Here is a 17,084-nt window from a genome sequence, read left to right as displayed (position 1 = left end):
AAAATTTTAAATGTCTGGAAATTAAGATTTTCTGCCCTTTTTGGTGCATAAAAAATATAAATGAGATATTTTATCACATTTATCAATGCATATATTTGTAATGAATCCGTTTGAAAATTTTGACAGAAAAGAATGATTTGACAAAGTTAGAAGGAATAAAGTGGATTTCTGTCTCTGGTCCAAAATGGCTTCTTCTAACAGAATTTAGCTGATTCTAAATAGCTGAAATGACTGTACAATTGATCTAAGAGGCATCCCTCACTCTTTCATCATTCTCAAAGGCGGATTATATGGGGATGTGGTTCTTTCAAAATATTGCCTCCGTTTCTCTTTTAACAAGGCAATTACCCTGTCAGATACACAGCCGTATCCACCCACATGCACGCACTGACACACACACACATGGTTTCTTTTGTCAATTAACCTCTGTTTCAGCCCAGCCAGGGGAAGAGAGCCCCTGTCAGTCTTTCAGTGCATGGACATTCTTTTAATAAACTTGGTTGACAGTATGATCAGATTGTGCTGCTTGCCAGGTTGCAGTGGTTGGCAGATTGAAATTTTTGGTGATAACTTTGCTCAGATTACTAATTGTTGGTGTGTTTTTATTTCCCTTTACTTCTAAACCCACAAAAAAGTCTCAGTTTGCTCAAAGCAAGAAAAAATGCATTTGAAAAAAAAACTATAAAAAAGTTTGCACATTTCAGTATCAAGATTATTTTTTTAATAAGATCTGCTGCATCATGCCAGTCTTCTTTGATCTCTTTCCAGCTTTGATTCTGTCTCTACATGTCCGAGACCTTAAATGGGTATTTTATGAACGTTCCCTAATTATATCTCTCATCAGCTTCAGCCTGTTTGCGGTGAAGGGTCACTGTAAGTCTTTTGTACTCGTATCATATCTTCCTGCCCTTCTCAGCCTGAAGAATGACAAATATTTACCTCCCTTACGCTCATATATAAGACCTACGCACACAAATTAAATGTATTATATGACACTAGCTGAGACTCTATAATGTGCTATGACCTAATTTTAGAAACAATTTAATCAAAAACCCTGAATGTTTGTTTAAAATGAGTACTGAAAATCCATAACTTCCTCTCCTCTTTTTCATATTGTGCTCAGTCTGCAGTTATACAGTACACAGTGAGAGTGCAGAAAGCAGCGTTGCATGCCTAAATAAGTGCCTGTTGAAATGAACCACAGTGGAGCGCACTTTATCCCCTCCCTTTCCAGAAGAAATGCCTGCAGGGAAAGGTAATAGCATCCGGATGGCCTTAACTAAATATTCAGATTATCCTTACCTCTCATCATCAGCCAATCAATCAACACTACCTGGAAACGTGTGTGTGAGTGTGTGTGTGTGTGTGTGTGTGTGTGCACGCGCTCTGTGATAGCAGGCCAAACAGCTCAGGCATAGGGTATAAGCCCTTCTTGGCCACATTGGCCTTCTGTTTCCATGGTAACTGGCTTGCCACAGAAAAGAGCAAAAGGAAATTAAGATTATCTGATTAAAAGTTCAAAGTTGGAACCCACAGAAATCACCCATAGTGGAAAGTCACCATCTGAATAATGCAGCAGACCTCAAGCCAGTTTGAGTGGCTTTTGACTTCAAAGGCTTAGTCTCATATTGAGCTGTTAAAGGGATAGTTCACCCAAAAATTACAATTCTGTCATTATTTGCTCCCCCTCATGTCATTTCAAACCTGTATGACTTACTTTCTTACGTAGAACACAAAAGAAAATATTTTGACCAAACAGTTTTTGTCCATGTGAAAGTCAACATAACAACTGCTCTTATCAATGCAACGTGTTTCACAGAAATAAGTCTTACAGGTTGGAGCGGTGTGAAGTTATGAGAAAATGATGGCAGAATTCCCTTTTTCGTTGGAAAACTTCTATCACAAGGATAAGTGAAATATGGTGCAACAGCACATCCTTATTTATCTTATTCCCTAGCTACATGAATGTGTAATGCAGTTTGTATAACACCCGACGGGCCTCTCACATACCTTCCAAGTTCAATTTGCAACCGACACCTCGCATCTGGCCCTTTCCTTTGCTGTTGGTCTTGTTTTACAAAAAGAGGCTTTAATGCAACTCAATTCACAATTTCCTTCTTGCGCCCTACTGTAGAGAATACGACGCTGTCTCCTCACTTCCTCCCCCTCTGCCACACACAACAGTGTGCACAATTAGAGACGGGAAGAATTCTGATAAGTGTGGCATTAAACTCAATTTAAGATATCCGCAATCCCCGACCCACAAGCACCAACCCCCTGCTCTAACTTCTAATCTTCCTTAACTGCACAATAATACTTTATTTATCTGGAAGGAGTGGGTGGAATTGTCCTTAAGTGGTAGCACTTTACAGTATGCATTTCACACAAGAGCTAATCCTCTGGGGGGGAGAGAGAGAGAAATGGTTCACCTTTTTTGTGAAGGTAAGACTATCCTGACTCAGGAGCAGGCATTCTGAGCTTATCTGCCTGCGGTTTTAATGCGTTTTGAAATGCTATGTCAGATTAGGTAAACAGTGCATTTGATGAATTGGAGAAGAAGTCAATTGGCCATACAGCGTAGCGTTCAATCCTCACATACCACAAAAAGCTCTTTCTTACTCTCTACTCCTCTACTTTCCAAAGGCTTAGAGATGCCTACTACCCAAATCTGATTTCCCTCACATTAAGCTCCAGAAGGGCAGGTTACATTAAAGCTGTAGACACTTCCGCAGGTGGAGAGTTCAAAGGAGAGACACTTAGTTTGCCACAATGAATCAGTTTTAAACTAGCTTCAATTAAGAATGAGTGATGAAGAAATTATCTTTGACAGTGCGAGCCATTCATAAGTGAATATTAGGCAAATTGCTTTTTTTCAACAAATTTTAATATTCTGAATGCGGCCACACTAACATGTTAACAAGAAAGAAAAAAATATCAAAGACCCAGCCATGACCATGAGTTGCTAACATGGATGAGTTTACAACCTCAATTATCCAGAACTGGTGTACACCTGGGTTATTTAAAGACCTTTATTATGGGACAGGTTCACAACAATATGCATTTTGCATTTTCTTAAAGTCTACATGAAATCAAAATGTACAGTATTTATTTTGTTAGCACACATTGCTAGTCTTAAAGTGAACAATTAATCTGTGCAAGTTAATCCACTGAAAAAAATTGTTTATCTTCGTCATCTTTAAACAAAGTCTGATAATTTGCTTCTGCTCTGGAATGGCATTCCTTCTCTGATGACATCAGTTTGATGGTTTTAGTCATAGCTTAGGCAGAATATTCTTAACCACGCCCCTCCAACCATTAGTTTGCTGCGAGTGAGGGATGAGAGGAGGAGCGCAAAAATAAATGTTGGAATTTGGAAATACATCACCATACTGAAATAAAGTTGGCAGCAACTTCCGGTTCACATGGACTTTAATAAAGAGCATCAGTAAAGTTCTAGAATTAAAAATTCATTTAATTCAATTCATTTTCTTCAGAATGAGAATCCAAACATCTGAAAAACATTGCAATAATTCACAAATAATGCACATGACTCCAGTCCATCAATTAAGGACTTTTAATGTCAATTAATGGACGACTTTACAAAGACTGGACTGTTGCAATGCACTGCTAGGTGGTTGTCCTGCATCTTTAGTAAACAAGCTACAGGTAGTCCAAAATGCAGCTGCTAGAGTCCTTAATAAAAAATGATCATATTACTCCAATTTTACCATCTCTACACTGGCTACCTATTCAGTTCCATATCAGTTACAAAATATTACCACTTACTTATAAGGACCTAAATGGTTTAGTTCCTGCCTACCAAACAATCTTCTATCACACTACAACCCATCCCACTCCCTAAGGTCACAGAACTCTGGACTTTTAGTAGCATCTAGGATCACAAAGTTCACTAAAGTAGGTAGAGCATTTTCATGTGTGGCTCAAAAACTCTGGAATAGCCTTCCTGATAACGTTCAGACACACTCTCTGCTTAAATTTTGCTTAAATTTAGTTCTCTTTAAATGAGAACCAGCCCTTATGAAGTTCTGAGATAACTGAACACCTGACAAGAGATGATGCTACATAAAAACTACCAAATTTTCCTACGAGTTTGATCACAACATATAATCATTGCTGTTAGTAGTGTTCACCATTTGTTTGAATACATGTCATTAACTAACTGCATGATTTTTTTCTGTACGTATCTGCCATATGGACATCACCTTGAAATTGTCACCACTGATAAGCTACTTCTAAATGTAATGTAGAAACTTTCATTTTTTGTGAAGCTGCTTTGCAACGATTTTGTATCATGAAAAGCGCTATACAAACAAACGTGAATTGAATTGAAAACCATGAACATTTTAAAATCTCAATCAGAAGAAGCAGGGGTCAAGTTGACCTGTCAGAGGAAGTCCTTAGTTGCTAGCTTTTAATACTGTTTTTCGACTATTTGGTTATATTTTTGGAGCACGTCTTATCAAATAGTGTCTTGAGTGGAGCATCCTTTTTTTTTTTTTTAATCAGCGCTGCCTCAGTACAGAGCCATGATTTAACTAAATTAAAACAAGGAAAATCAATTAGTTCACGATTTCACTCAAATTAATACATTTTCGAAGTCTTAATTTATGGCCAAGATATCTATTTTTTCTTCCTCATGACATGTATGGGTCTCAAATGAAGTTCTGTGCAATATCAAATAATATAATAAATAAAAACACAGAAAACCCTGTTGAGACACATAGCTTTATCCCCTAACCTTTTGTTTTGTCTTCATTTGGGGGATTCCAGTTTTATTTTGTGGCTTCCGACCTCTCCAAACCACCCCATAATTCACACCCTGCCTTTACTTAATTGAAACTTTCATGGAAAGTATTTGCCAGAGTCTTCTGCCTGCTTTCTCTGTCTGTCTGACACACATAAGTCTGACTAATAAGATAATCCCCCCAAATATCCCCAAGCAGTGTGATCTCTTCTTTCCTCTTCTCCTTCCCCTAACCTCCCTTCCCTCCTTTAACCATCCTATCTATGCCATTCATCCATCCACATGACCATGTCTCTCTTTTTCCTCCTCTAATCCTCTTTTTGGACATTACGTGCTAATAAAGACACTAAGAAGGGAGACAGAGGGGAAAATATATCATCTTACACCCAGTAGCACATTCACTAAACTGGCTGTTTCACCCGAGCACAGATAAATAGAGATGGAGAGAGACAGAAAGAGACATTTGGCAGGAGAAAAAATGAAACATATCTATATCATGGAACTCTACTCTAAGCAGTGAAGTCTACTCATAAACAACTCAAGTCACAGCTAACAGTAAATTATTAAGGCAAGACAAACAGTTTTGGACATACTACTCAAAATCAGGAACAGTTATTATGCTTAAGAGTTGCCAACCTTTCTATCTTGTCTTTTCCTCCTCAATAGTTAAATTACAGATTTCCGTTCGAAGCTTCATAGTTCCAACAAGCCCGGTTTTCACAAGAACGATCTCTTTCACATACCTGCCTGATCTACTTACATTCCTTTGCAACACTTGAAAGGTCACCAGAGGGATCTCATTGTGTTTAGCTAAGAGGCCTCACTTCCCCTTGCAAGCTGCTCACATTGTAACAAGAAGTACATAGATTATAAAAAAAAAAAAAAAAAAATGCTGGCAGAACTAATGCAAACTCTGACAGATTCGTTAAAAACACTATGCGTTTTAAATTTTTCTTTGCTGGTTCCTGTGTGAATGGAGTAATTTTGTTCAGAGATGGTGTAGCATAGTGGTTAAAGATCTCACCCAAAATCTGAAAGGTCATAGTTTTTTTTTATCATTATTATTTGTTTATGTAATGAGGGACAATGCACTTTAATAATGCATACAATATGTGAAAATTGTCAGAGTTTTCATCCATAGACCTTTGGCAGGTTGATGTTAAAAACAATAAAAACAAAAAAGTAATCTCTTTACACACACACACACATTCACGTACACAAATAAACTCTGAAAACTTGAATGGTCACAATTTTGATTAGACAGAAACCAAATTTTCAGCTGTCTAGAGAAACCACAAAGGTTTAAAGGATTAGTTCACTTTCAGAATAAAAAAATCCTGATAATTTACTCACCTACAAGTCATCCAAGATGTTCATGTCTTTTTGTCTTCGGTCACAAAGAAAGAAATGAAGGTTTTTGTGGAAAACATTCCAGGATTTTTCTCCATATAATGGACTTCAATGGTGGCCAACAAAGGTCCAAGGTCCAAAATCAGGTTGGAAAGGTCTTCGTCTGTTTTCTCCGGTTCAAAAAGGTAGGGTAGGGTGAAAAACCCCATCTCATTTTCTCCTCCAACTTCAAAATCATCTGACATTATTTTTTCTTTTTTTAAGAAAATCGCTTCGCTAGTTGAAACTCTTATTCCTCGGCTGGGATATTGCAAAGCTCTTTAAAGCTGCATTGAAACTGCAATTTGGAACTCAGGCCATTAGCATATTAAATTTATCTAATTTCAGCAATAAAGCGATAGACCAAAAACACAAATTGGCTCTAACATTTTTTAAACTGAATTAATTTATTTACTTGTATTATTTTTAATGAAAGTAATGGTAAAGTATTTTAAAATCAGTTTCAGCTGTTTTTGTTCAATTATAATTTGTATGAATTAATTATATGTCCTTTTGAGGCTTGAAAGCTTTGAAAGCTCCCACTGACTTTTTTATAATATGGACAAAAACAGCTGAGACATTCTTCAAAATATCTTCTGTTGTTGTGTTTGAAACTCCATGATGGTGAGTAAATGAGGACAATTTTTATTTTTGTGTGAACTACTGCTTTAAAATCAGTTAGAAAACAGAAGTGTCCTCATGGTTCTGCTAAACAGACTAAACACTGCAGATTAACCCTGACTGTGACCTGTGAGGACAGACCATACAGCACTTATACTGATGATGTGTTTATTAGGTTTGTTGAGAAGTGATGACAGACTTGTGGGACAAGAATTGTTTTAGTGAAGGTTAAGCACTCCCTCTTGTGGTGAAAACAATGAGCTCACATTTAAATGTCTAGAATAGCAAGCAATTATCAAACAACATTAACAGTACACTATTAAAAATGAAGGCTCTTCACTGACATTGGTTTCCTGAAGATCCGTTAACATCAAATGATCCTTTCAACTGCACTAAAGGTTATTTCTAGTAAAATACATATATATCAGTTATATATATATATATATATATATATATATATATATATATATATATATATATATATCACACACACACACACACACATATATATGGTTTGAACTGGTCACTTAAATGTTCTTTGGGGAATCCAAACTGGTTCTTTTATGTAAAACCACCTTTTGGAACTTTTATTTTTAAGAGTGTAGAGAACACCACTGTGCAAGGTGGACAGTGAGAAGAATCTGGGGAAAATTCCAGTTAATATGTTGAAGAGGACACATTCCTGTCTTTGCCTAGGCCCCATAAATGACTAAATCTGCTCCTGCTTGTGAGTGCTTGAGTGCTTCCCCGAATCACATAACAGCTAGAGTTTCAAAACAACATATTTTCAAATGAGGACTAAACTTTGATTAGTCGGGGCTCCACCGCTGAAAATAAATTAGGTGTCAAAGTAAAGATAAAATGCCTCAGAGACAATCACAGAATATGCAGTGCATACATAATACACAACAGTCCTCAAACAGACAGGAAATTATAATAAATAAATACAAATTATTCTGAATAAAATTAATTAAATGCATTCTGATCAAACTCAAATGCAGACCAAGCATTTAGCCAGTTAAACCACCAGGTGGAGCCACAGCTGCACAGGAGGCCCTGACAAAAAAAAAAGACCCCTTTAAAACTCAGAAGAAAAAAAACATACAAATGAAATCGGTCTTGTCATAGAGATCTTTACCTACAGTCTCACTTCATAGGTCGATGTATTATTGCATTATTCACAGCTATTTTATTTTCTTTTCATTCCCTTTTTTTTCTCTCTCTCTCTCTGTCTGAAGACCTGGATTTAGAGCAGACCCGAATATAATACAGCCTAAATTACCTGAAATAGAAATTGATCCTTATTTTTTTTAAATGCAGCCTTTCATCTCATGCAACTAGCAACACAATAATGAATCTGGCAGAATCAGAATCACTGGACCCAGAATGCAATGCATCTAGTCCACAGGGCAGCATTTCATGGTATTTACCATGCAGATCATGTGTACATCACTCATATACTGTACACACAAATCTCAGGCTGTATATTTCAGGCTATGGAAACAATAGCATCAACAAATTACACATAATTACCTTCAGTATAATTGTTTTAATAATATAAGTATTATAATAATACACATGAAAAAAAATAATGGCAAGCTTTCGCAAGATGCCAAAATTATTTAGCCTTCACTTAAAAGTCTAATTATTCCTGACTACAATTAATATTTTAAAACACAAATTAGCTCAAAAAAAAAAAAAAAAAAAAAAAAAAAAAAAAAAAAAAAAAAAAAAAAAGGAATTATGCAGAAAAAAGCGATGGAGATAAAAGACTGTTTCACATCAAGACGAGCTGTCCATATCGCCCCCTCAAAAAGAATAACGAGATCTGTGCAGTTGCTCCACTGATTGGTCAGAATCGTTCATGCTGTCACAAAGGATCATGGGATGGACCACCACACACCCATTGCCCAGATAGCGTGGGCGTTTCCGTGGTAACAGAGGGCAGTGTTGATCACTACACAGCCTCAGTGAGCCACTAACTAGTATGAGTGTGAGAATGTGTATGCGTGCAGTACAAGTGTAGTACAGTGCAAACAGGGGTTTATGTTGTAAGAGCAACACTGCAGTCAGTTAGAAATGCATCCAGCATTAGAATTTGGGTGTGTGTGTGTGTGTGTACTGATCTTCTGGTTCAGTAAAAGTGTCAAATGTCAGGGTTGCTTTCTAATTAGGAGGACCCAAAACGAAAACAATTCCCTAGCAAAGTATCTGGTAAAAGGGAAAAATTTCAAATGTCATTCTCATTCCAGTCAAAATAGTGCTATAATTATAAATATCATTAAATGAAGTAGTGCCCTACATGATGACATGCAAACAAGTGCACTTGCACAGACACATCCGCATGTACAAATTCACTTGCAGATTCATGTAGACAAAGTGACAGGAAATTCATCTGACATCCCCAGCCAAACAAGAGCCAAATGCATGAAGCCTGGCTCTCCTCTCCAACTCTCTCTCTATTTTTGTATTCGAATGCAGAGCCAAGTCACAGAATCGACTGTTCGTATTAGTAATACAGGTATCGGTATTATTGAGATCACACATTTAAAAACATGTTAAAAAGGGCAGTATGTTTTATATACCTCAATATAACTCATTAAATATCCTTCAAATAAATTGGTGTGATTGTGATTGTGTGTGTGATTGTGAAAACATTACATTAATTACTGTAATCTACTTTAATAGAATCCAACAATAACATGAAAAAATCTACTTTAATAGAATCCAACAATAACATGATTACCTGTTAAATTAGCAATAAACACAGGTGTGGATGTATGTTGGAAATGATTTGGCCTGAACAATAAATACAGCCTATTTCTCCCCAAGATAACTTAAATCAATATTTTACTAAAGCTTTAATTAAAAGTCGCAAGACTTCAAAACCCTCCTTCACTCTCTATTTCTCTTTGTGTCTGCCTCTATTGCATTTGCTGCTGAAAAGAGCTGCTCAGATTATTTTTCACTCTATCTAGGAATTCTTTGATATGAATAAAACATTTGCTTGTCAGAGATTGAAATGAAAAATCTAATTTTCAGATGTAAGCCAACATGTATGGAGACAGATTAGTCTCAAATATAATTCACGCAAAAAACACGATTCAAGTAAACACGCAAACATGGATAGTGCCTGCGTGCATTCACTGCATGAAAATTCACGTTCACGTGCGTGAAAAAGCCCTTTTAAAATCTCCATGTTTTTAATGTCCCCGACATTAATTTACTGTTTAACAATAAGCAGTAGATTTCTAAACTTCTTTCATTCGCAGCAGGGAAACAATAAGCAGTAGATTTCTAAACTTCTTTCATTCGCAGCAGGGAAACATGGATTATATAAAACTTTGAGACGCATAGTTACAAACGTCTAAACTAAATGCGTTACAAATCGCGTTAGTAAAAGGAATAAAAACGCCTACTGATCTTCAAGGTCTTGTAGGACTGAAGCTATGCGCGAGAGCGAATCACAAAATTGTACCACGAGACCCAGGGTTTTTGCCTCATCGTGACGTGAAAGAGTTCCCTTCGACAAATACAAACAATAATAAAATCAAAAATCACCACAAAACAAAAAACCAATTCCCTGACGATTTCTTTGACGCTAGTCACGTGTGCGCATTTTTTTCACGCACGTGTATGTTTTTTTTGTGTGGGTGTGGGGGGGGTGAATCGTGACATTTTGACATATAAAGCTGTTTCAAGGGCGAATTCTGTTTAACAATCAGTAGATTTCTAAACTTCTTTCATTTCGCACAGGGAAACATGGATTAATATAAAACTTTGAGACGCACATAGTTTACAAAAAGCTAAACTAATGCGTTACAAATCGCGTTTAGTAAAAGGGAAATAAAACGCCTACTGCTCTCAAGGTCCTTGTAGGACTGAAGCTATGCGCGAGAGCGAATCACAAAATTGTACCACGAGACCCAGGGTTTTTGCCTCATCGTGACGTGAAAGAGTTCCCTTCGACAAATATAAGCACTTCTAAAATTAGTCCTCTCCACAAAATTAATTCCCTGACGATTTCTTTGACGCTAGTCACGTGTGCGCATTTCGTGAGTGTATGTGGGGGGTGGGGGGGGGGGGACATTTTGGAGATTATTCGTCCTCTCTTGAGATTTCGCGTTCCAAAAGAAGAGCGGATTATTCGTCCTCTCTTGAGATTTCGCGTTCCAACCGTTTAGATGGATTTCCCCAACACTTTGCTGACTAAACGGAGCTCGGAGTCATGGAAACCCGTGCATCTCGCGCGTATGTACAAGTGGATATCGCGTTGGGGGGATCTACAAGTTGTATTGATGCAATTTAGTTTCCAGTCATGAACTGTCCTGGAGCTGTGGTTCAAAGTTGGGGGCTTTAAGAGCGGGGAACATCATGCACACAGCGGAGCTCGCGCTCTCTCTCCTAATCGTCGTGATCATCGTTGTGTCGCTGCTGTCCAACGTGCTAGTGCTGATCTGCTTCTTGTACAGTGCAGAAATTCGCAAGCAGGTTCCTGGGTTGTTTATACTCAACCTGACGTTCTGTAACCTGCTTCTGTCCGCCTCCAGCATGCCGTTGACTCTTTTAGGGGTGTTGAGTAATGTACATCCCGGAGGACAAATTTTCTGTCAGGTGGTCGGGTTTCTGGACACTTTCTTGACCACCAACTCCATGCTGAGTATGGCAGCGCTCAGCATCGACCGCTGGGTTGCAGTGGTGTTCCCTCTCAGTTACCATTCCAGGATCCGTCACCGGGACGCTGTAATCGCTCTGGCTTACACGTGGGTGCACTCGTTGTCCTTCTCTGTGGCTCCCGCGTGCCTCTCCTGGGTGGGCTACCATCAACTTTACGCTTCGTGCACGCTCTGTAACGGCAGGGCGGTCAATGCCAAGACGCAGTTCGCTGTTTACACCGTGGTGCTGCACTCGCTCACGTTCCTGTTGGTGTCGGTGGTGCTCTGCGTCACATATCTGAAAGTGCTCAAAGTCGCGCGCTTTCACTGTAAGCGCATAGACGTGATAACCATGCAAACGATCTTACTGCTACCCGACATAAAACCGAGTTAAAATATACAGATAATAACCATAAAAAAAAAATAAAAAAGAAAAGAAGGAAGGAACGAATGAATGAATGAATGATTGAATGAATGAATGAAAGAAAGTTGGCAGCAGTGGTGAACTTTATCGTAGAAATACATTGACGATGATAAGGATATTGGCTATGGCCTGTTTTATATAGGCTACATTAACTGTCAATACGCCATTTAATTAAATAGGATATACATTAACAAAGCACTGGTAACAATAAGTATTTATAAACCATATGCTGATTAAAAGTTCGTCACGATTGTCACATGCAACACCTGTAGTCAGTATAATTTAAATGTTTCCACAAACATCATGTTAACAAACATTGTAAACTCTAAATAAATAACATTAAAATGCAAAAAAACCCAAACAAGTGTACATAACCAATAACACCAATAATGTTTGTACAGGGAACTCTGGGAATGCCCCTTTCCCTAATTGCTCTTTATGCTTTTTCTTTATAAGTAACTTAATTAACTTTTTTGATTGTTAAACTTTCTAATATTCTCTTCAAATTTTGCTTTTCGTTTTAAGTGTCTGCACCAATAAATATTATATAACATATTAAGCACTAGATTATGCAAGAGGCCAGAGAAACTCCAGAGCTACTGGGTTTCAGCACCACGGTTTTGGTCCACAGCCCTCTACTCAATCTGACAGGGATTTTAACTGACTGAATCCTAAATAATTGTTTGTAAATAAGTGAACATGTATTTTATTCTGTTGATATATCACAGAAACAAACTACATATTCAAAATAAATTAATTAATGAATTTAAAATATAGTCAAAATTGTAACTAGTGGAAGACAGAGCTGAAAAAAAAAATGTTGCAAATGCGTAAACAGACACTCACTGATAAAAGGCATCATATTTTAATGGATCAAACTAGAATTGAACAGCTCAGGTCATGTGACTTTTCACAGAATACATACTTAAAAAATAAACAAAAAACCAACAAACATGACAACAAAAACTACATTAAAATCAAACATGACAGACCTAAAAAAATAAAAATTACAAATGTAACTGGTACAATGACACAGAACAAATAGGACTGTGATCAACAATTCCTACTTTAAAATCAATCAATGATGACCTTAAATAATAAAATGTGACACATTTGTATTCTGCTATCAAATATTGTGGCTGAACACACACTCTCTCATGTGCCAACAGATATCAAGAGACATCTGTCAGAGAGTGAACATCAGCAGCTCATTGCCCAGAGCTCTGGATGACTTTCAATAGCAACATGTTGTCTATAATAACTTATTAACCAACAATGACAAATCACAATAGCCCTACACACCACATGTAATGAGCACATCTGGTATTCAGGCAGGGGATGTATCAACACTCCACACATGGAAAGAGAAAGGAAAACGACTGGCAGCTGTTGCTATCCTTGTAAATAAATAAACAAAAAGCTATAACTTTTTATAGAATGATATAGCAATCAACCAATCACACCGTATTTCTGTTTGACGTGACCATGTGAGCAAGTGTTAGATAATCCACTGCAGGTGTGATGAAGTTAATCTGACATTTCAATGATTCACTGAAACAGCCTGAGCAAACATCCTGACTCTATGAGAACAGCTGTTAGGTCTCTTGAATGTTTTGTCAGAATATTTAAAATGTTCCTTATGTTGTCATTGCTGAAGTATGTAAGTCTGGTGCATGGATAAAGTTTTATTTAACATCTGTTTCAAGCTGGATAAAATTCAGTCCAGTGAGCTTGTCTCATATGCATAACATAATACTGAGGTCATAACTTTTGTCCAGTGTTCGTCAGCGCTGTCTGGAGGAGCAGAAAAGGAGGAGACAGAGAGCCACCCGCAAAATTAGTACCTTCATTGGAACCTTCGTTGTCTGTTTCACCCCTTATGTGATTACCAGGTGAGCCATCTGCTTTTCTCCCTGGCCAGGTTGAGATCCCTGGATGTTGTTAGCTGCATGCTTGATGTAATATTAATAAGCTGGAGGACACTGCGTATTGATTAAACAGACCAGGGGCATTCAGAACATATTTTCCATTTTGTTACGGAACATTACTGAATAGTTTTTTTAAATTAAAACCATTTTATGGTACTAATTATTTTAGCTATAATGAACAATGTGTGTTTAAAGCAAATTTGAAAAGTGTTAGTAATATTGATAAAATGAAAAGCAATCAAACACACAGTAATAATTTAAATAATAAGTAATGTTGATCATTGCTGAATGCTGATTAAGTAATGTACCATAAGTACCTTATGAAAATTGTACTCTATAATGTAAATCTATTAATTTACACATTTTAGGTAATATAATGTGTCTACTTTTTGATTACTTTTAGAATTCTTTTGACCTAACTGGTTTATCCCATAGATTTGAATAAAATTATTGTACCAAATTGACATAAAAAGAAAATATATTCTATTCTTTATTATCAACAACACAAAGTGCAATAAAAGTCTGTAGGGATGTTACAATTGACTCAACTCACGATTCGATTCGTGATTTTTTTTTTCTAAACAAAATGATATTTAATACAAATTATGAATTAAATGTGTCCTTTTATTATTGCTTGGCCAAAATGCTGTACATTTCTTTGTGAAACTGAAATATAACTATAATAATATACTAATATAGCACTTGTATATTATTTCTTTTTTGTTGGTTTTGATTACTTCTATTGTCCTCATTTGTAAGTCGCTTTGGATAAAAGCATCTGCTAAATGACAAAATTTAAATAGAACGTAAATGTAAATAACAAAACTAAATTGAAGCCTCAAATCAAATAAATTAGTAACAAAATAAATCTCTCTTTATATAAACAAAATAAGGCTTTGTCTGTGCGCTTTCTGCATTTTAATCATGATCCAAACAAAGATGCTGCATACATACAACGAACAGTTTTTAATTTAAATTAGATTGTATAATTTAGAAATTGTGAAGCAAAAACAGAATGTTTTGACTTCAGTTTTGTGAAACTATACATAAAAATATCTGCATGAAACAGCGGAAGAGCTGAATGAGATGCAGATTCACTCTCTGCCAGCAGGCGGCGCTTAAAGCGTTTCCTTGGTTTCTGCTGTAAACGAAGCAGCGCTGCACTCATGAACTTTAATATGTATTATACAGAGGCAAGATATAAAAGAAAAAAAAAATCCATCTAAACTTTTCTAAAGACAGTAAATTCCCCTCAGACATGCATTCATATAAACTCCTACCCCTAAATGGATCGCGATTTGTTTATCATCTCAACCGATTTGAATCGTCACATATTTGAATAGATTTTCAACCGGCTCACGGTTAATTGTTACATCCCTAAATGTCAGGGTTTCCCAAAATGGGGTTTGTGAAGGAACTGCGGGGTTTCATAAAAATGTGAACTTAAAAAAAAAAAAAAAAAAAAAAAAAAAAAAAAAAAAAACTTTAAAATGAAAGCACTATAAATAAATAAAAAATTAGTTTACCTGCATGTCAGTGTTATCAGTAACTGACATCAGAGAACTGTGAATGTCTAAATGTGCTGTTAATTTGAATCTCTGTGTGAATAACATGCAATCATGTGATCCATTAAAGAGTAACTAATCTAATAAGGATTTTAAAACATCTTATAATCTAATTACAAGTACTTTCTTTTTGTAAACATTTCTCAAAAACTGGTCTCTCCCCAACAGTATCCTACAAGTTATGAAATGCGAAGCCTGCAGTTCTTGTACTAATGTCTCTGGTCATGCATGTCCACCTGACTCATATTCCAAAATGTAGAAGGGCCTTCTGACTAGGCATGTTACATAACCTGGATAAGCTCAGAGAAGATGGAAGGATGAACGGTCTGGTGTATCCCTGACTCTTGCTGCAGCTTTTCTTTCTCAAAGCTCCTATCAAAAGCAATTTTTATGAGCAACTGTTAGTGTCCCATTCTGGTCACAGATTATCCCCCCCACATAACCAAACTGAAAATAGAAATTGTTCTGCATTCACTTCCTCTGCTAAACAAATGTATAACCTTCCATATCAAGGATAGCGAAAATGTGTTAACTGCAGAGAACAGACTTTGCACCTTGTCTTGCTCATGTGGGTGTCATGTCTTTAGGATTGTGGAGCTATTTGTGACGGAGCCATTTAATCCATATTGGGGTGTGCTGTGTAAGAGTCTGGTGTACAGCAAAGCTGCATGTGACCCCTTCGTCTACTCTCTTCTGCGACACCAGTACAGGAAGACCTGCAGTGACATCATCAATCGACTCTTGAAACACAGTTCCCCGAATAACTATGGGCATCAGCAGGAAAATGGAAAGATTGGGAGGGCCAAGGAAAACGTAAAAGATGGGGAAGTCGAAGCCAGACCTACAAACTGAGGACTCCTGTTGCTATAGAGATGAACGATCACAAAGGTAGAGCTCTGACTCTGGAGGGAGAGAGATCAATGCAGACAGAGGAAACAGCGGGATACCGGGCTCTGCATTTCTCAACTCAAAAAGAATTCAAGATGTAACTGTAGCAAAAGATTTAGTAGCAAAGATATTCTTTTTATAAAAGTATTTATTCATTTTTTCTTTCTCTCTTTCTTCAATCAATTCTGAAATCAAACTTCTGTAAAGCTGCAATCCACAAAAGCTGCTAGTTAGCCAACATTCAAAGAGAATCTGTAGGGCATTTTACATATCGTGGTCTGATTTGTCTCTTATGTTATAGTGATAAAGTGCTGTTTAGACTTAGATGGGTTTAGACTTGAATAGGTGACTGCTTTGACATACTGTATCACATGGTCAAATGTGAGAAAACAAGATCCCATGGTGAGTTTTTCAAAACAGAATAAGAAACAATATTTTCTAGATGATGTCTTAGTGGAACTCAATGGCATGTGATTTAGATTTTTTTGTAGCATGTATTGTATCTTCAGGGTTTAGATATGAAGCCCAAAAGCAATGGGTAGACTTGTTCTTATAGTGCCTTTATTTATTTTATTTTATTTAAAACCAAACCTACATAGACTGAATTTTATAGAAGTTCATGAAGATAAACAAGCTCATTTCAGCAGAGAATTGTAGAGAAATCATGTTGTGTAAACCACAGGGTAAAAAAAAAAAAAAAAGGAAATAATATGAGTATTTATTGAGAGTGTAACAATACAGCTTAAAAAAACCGTTGGATGAAATTCTGACAGCATAAACAGTCTCTTTTTCTTACTTGCCTCTGAAAATTATCTGTGAAAATATTGTGCAAGTGCCTGAAGTGATGGC

The 17,084-nt window shown here is 36.7% G+C and overlaps 1 protein-coding gene and 1 long non-coding RNA gene across 2 annotated transcripts in view; one reads left to right on the top strand and one right to left on the bottom strand.

Moving 5' to 3' along the window:
* The window catches only part of LOC122148147, a 112,189-nt gene that overhangs the window by 63,931 nt on the left and 31,174 nt on the right, over positions 1-17,084 (bottom strand). The gene's annotated exons all lie outside the window — the stretch shown is intronic.
* On the top strand, positions 10,911-16,385 carry LOC109085212 (G-protein coupled receptor 26-like). The gene is made up of 3 exons (XM_042773929.1): positions 10,911-11,816; positions 13,629-13,746; positions 15,935-16,385. Exons 1-3 carry the CDS (start codon positions 11,150-11,152, stop codon positions 16,197-16,199), a joined length of 1,050 nt encoding a protein of 349 aa, XP_042629863.1. The 5' UTR covers positions 10,911-11,149; the 3' UTR covers positions 16,200-16,385.

Source organism: Cyprinus carpio, chromosome A17 (genome assembly GCF_018340385.1).
Source record: "Cyprinus carpio isolate SPL01 chromosome A17, ASM1834038v1, whole genome shotgun sequence".
NCBI lineage: Eukaryota > Metazoa > Chordata > Actinopteri > Cypriniformes > Cyprinidae > Cyprinus > Cyprinus carpio.
Note: the sequence above shows the minus strand (reverse complement) of the source record. Positions and strands in the feature narration are given on the sequence as shown.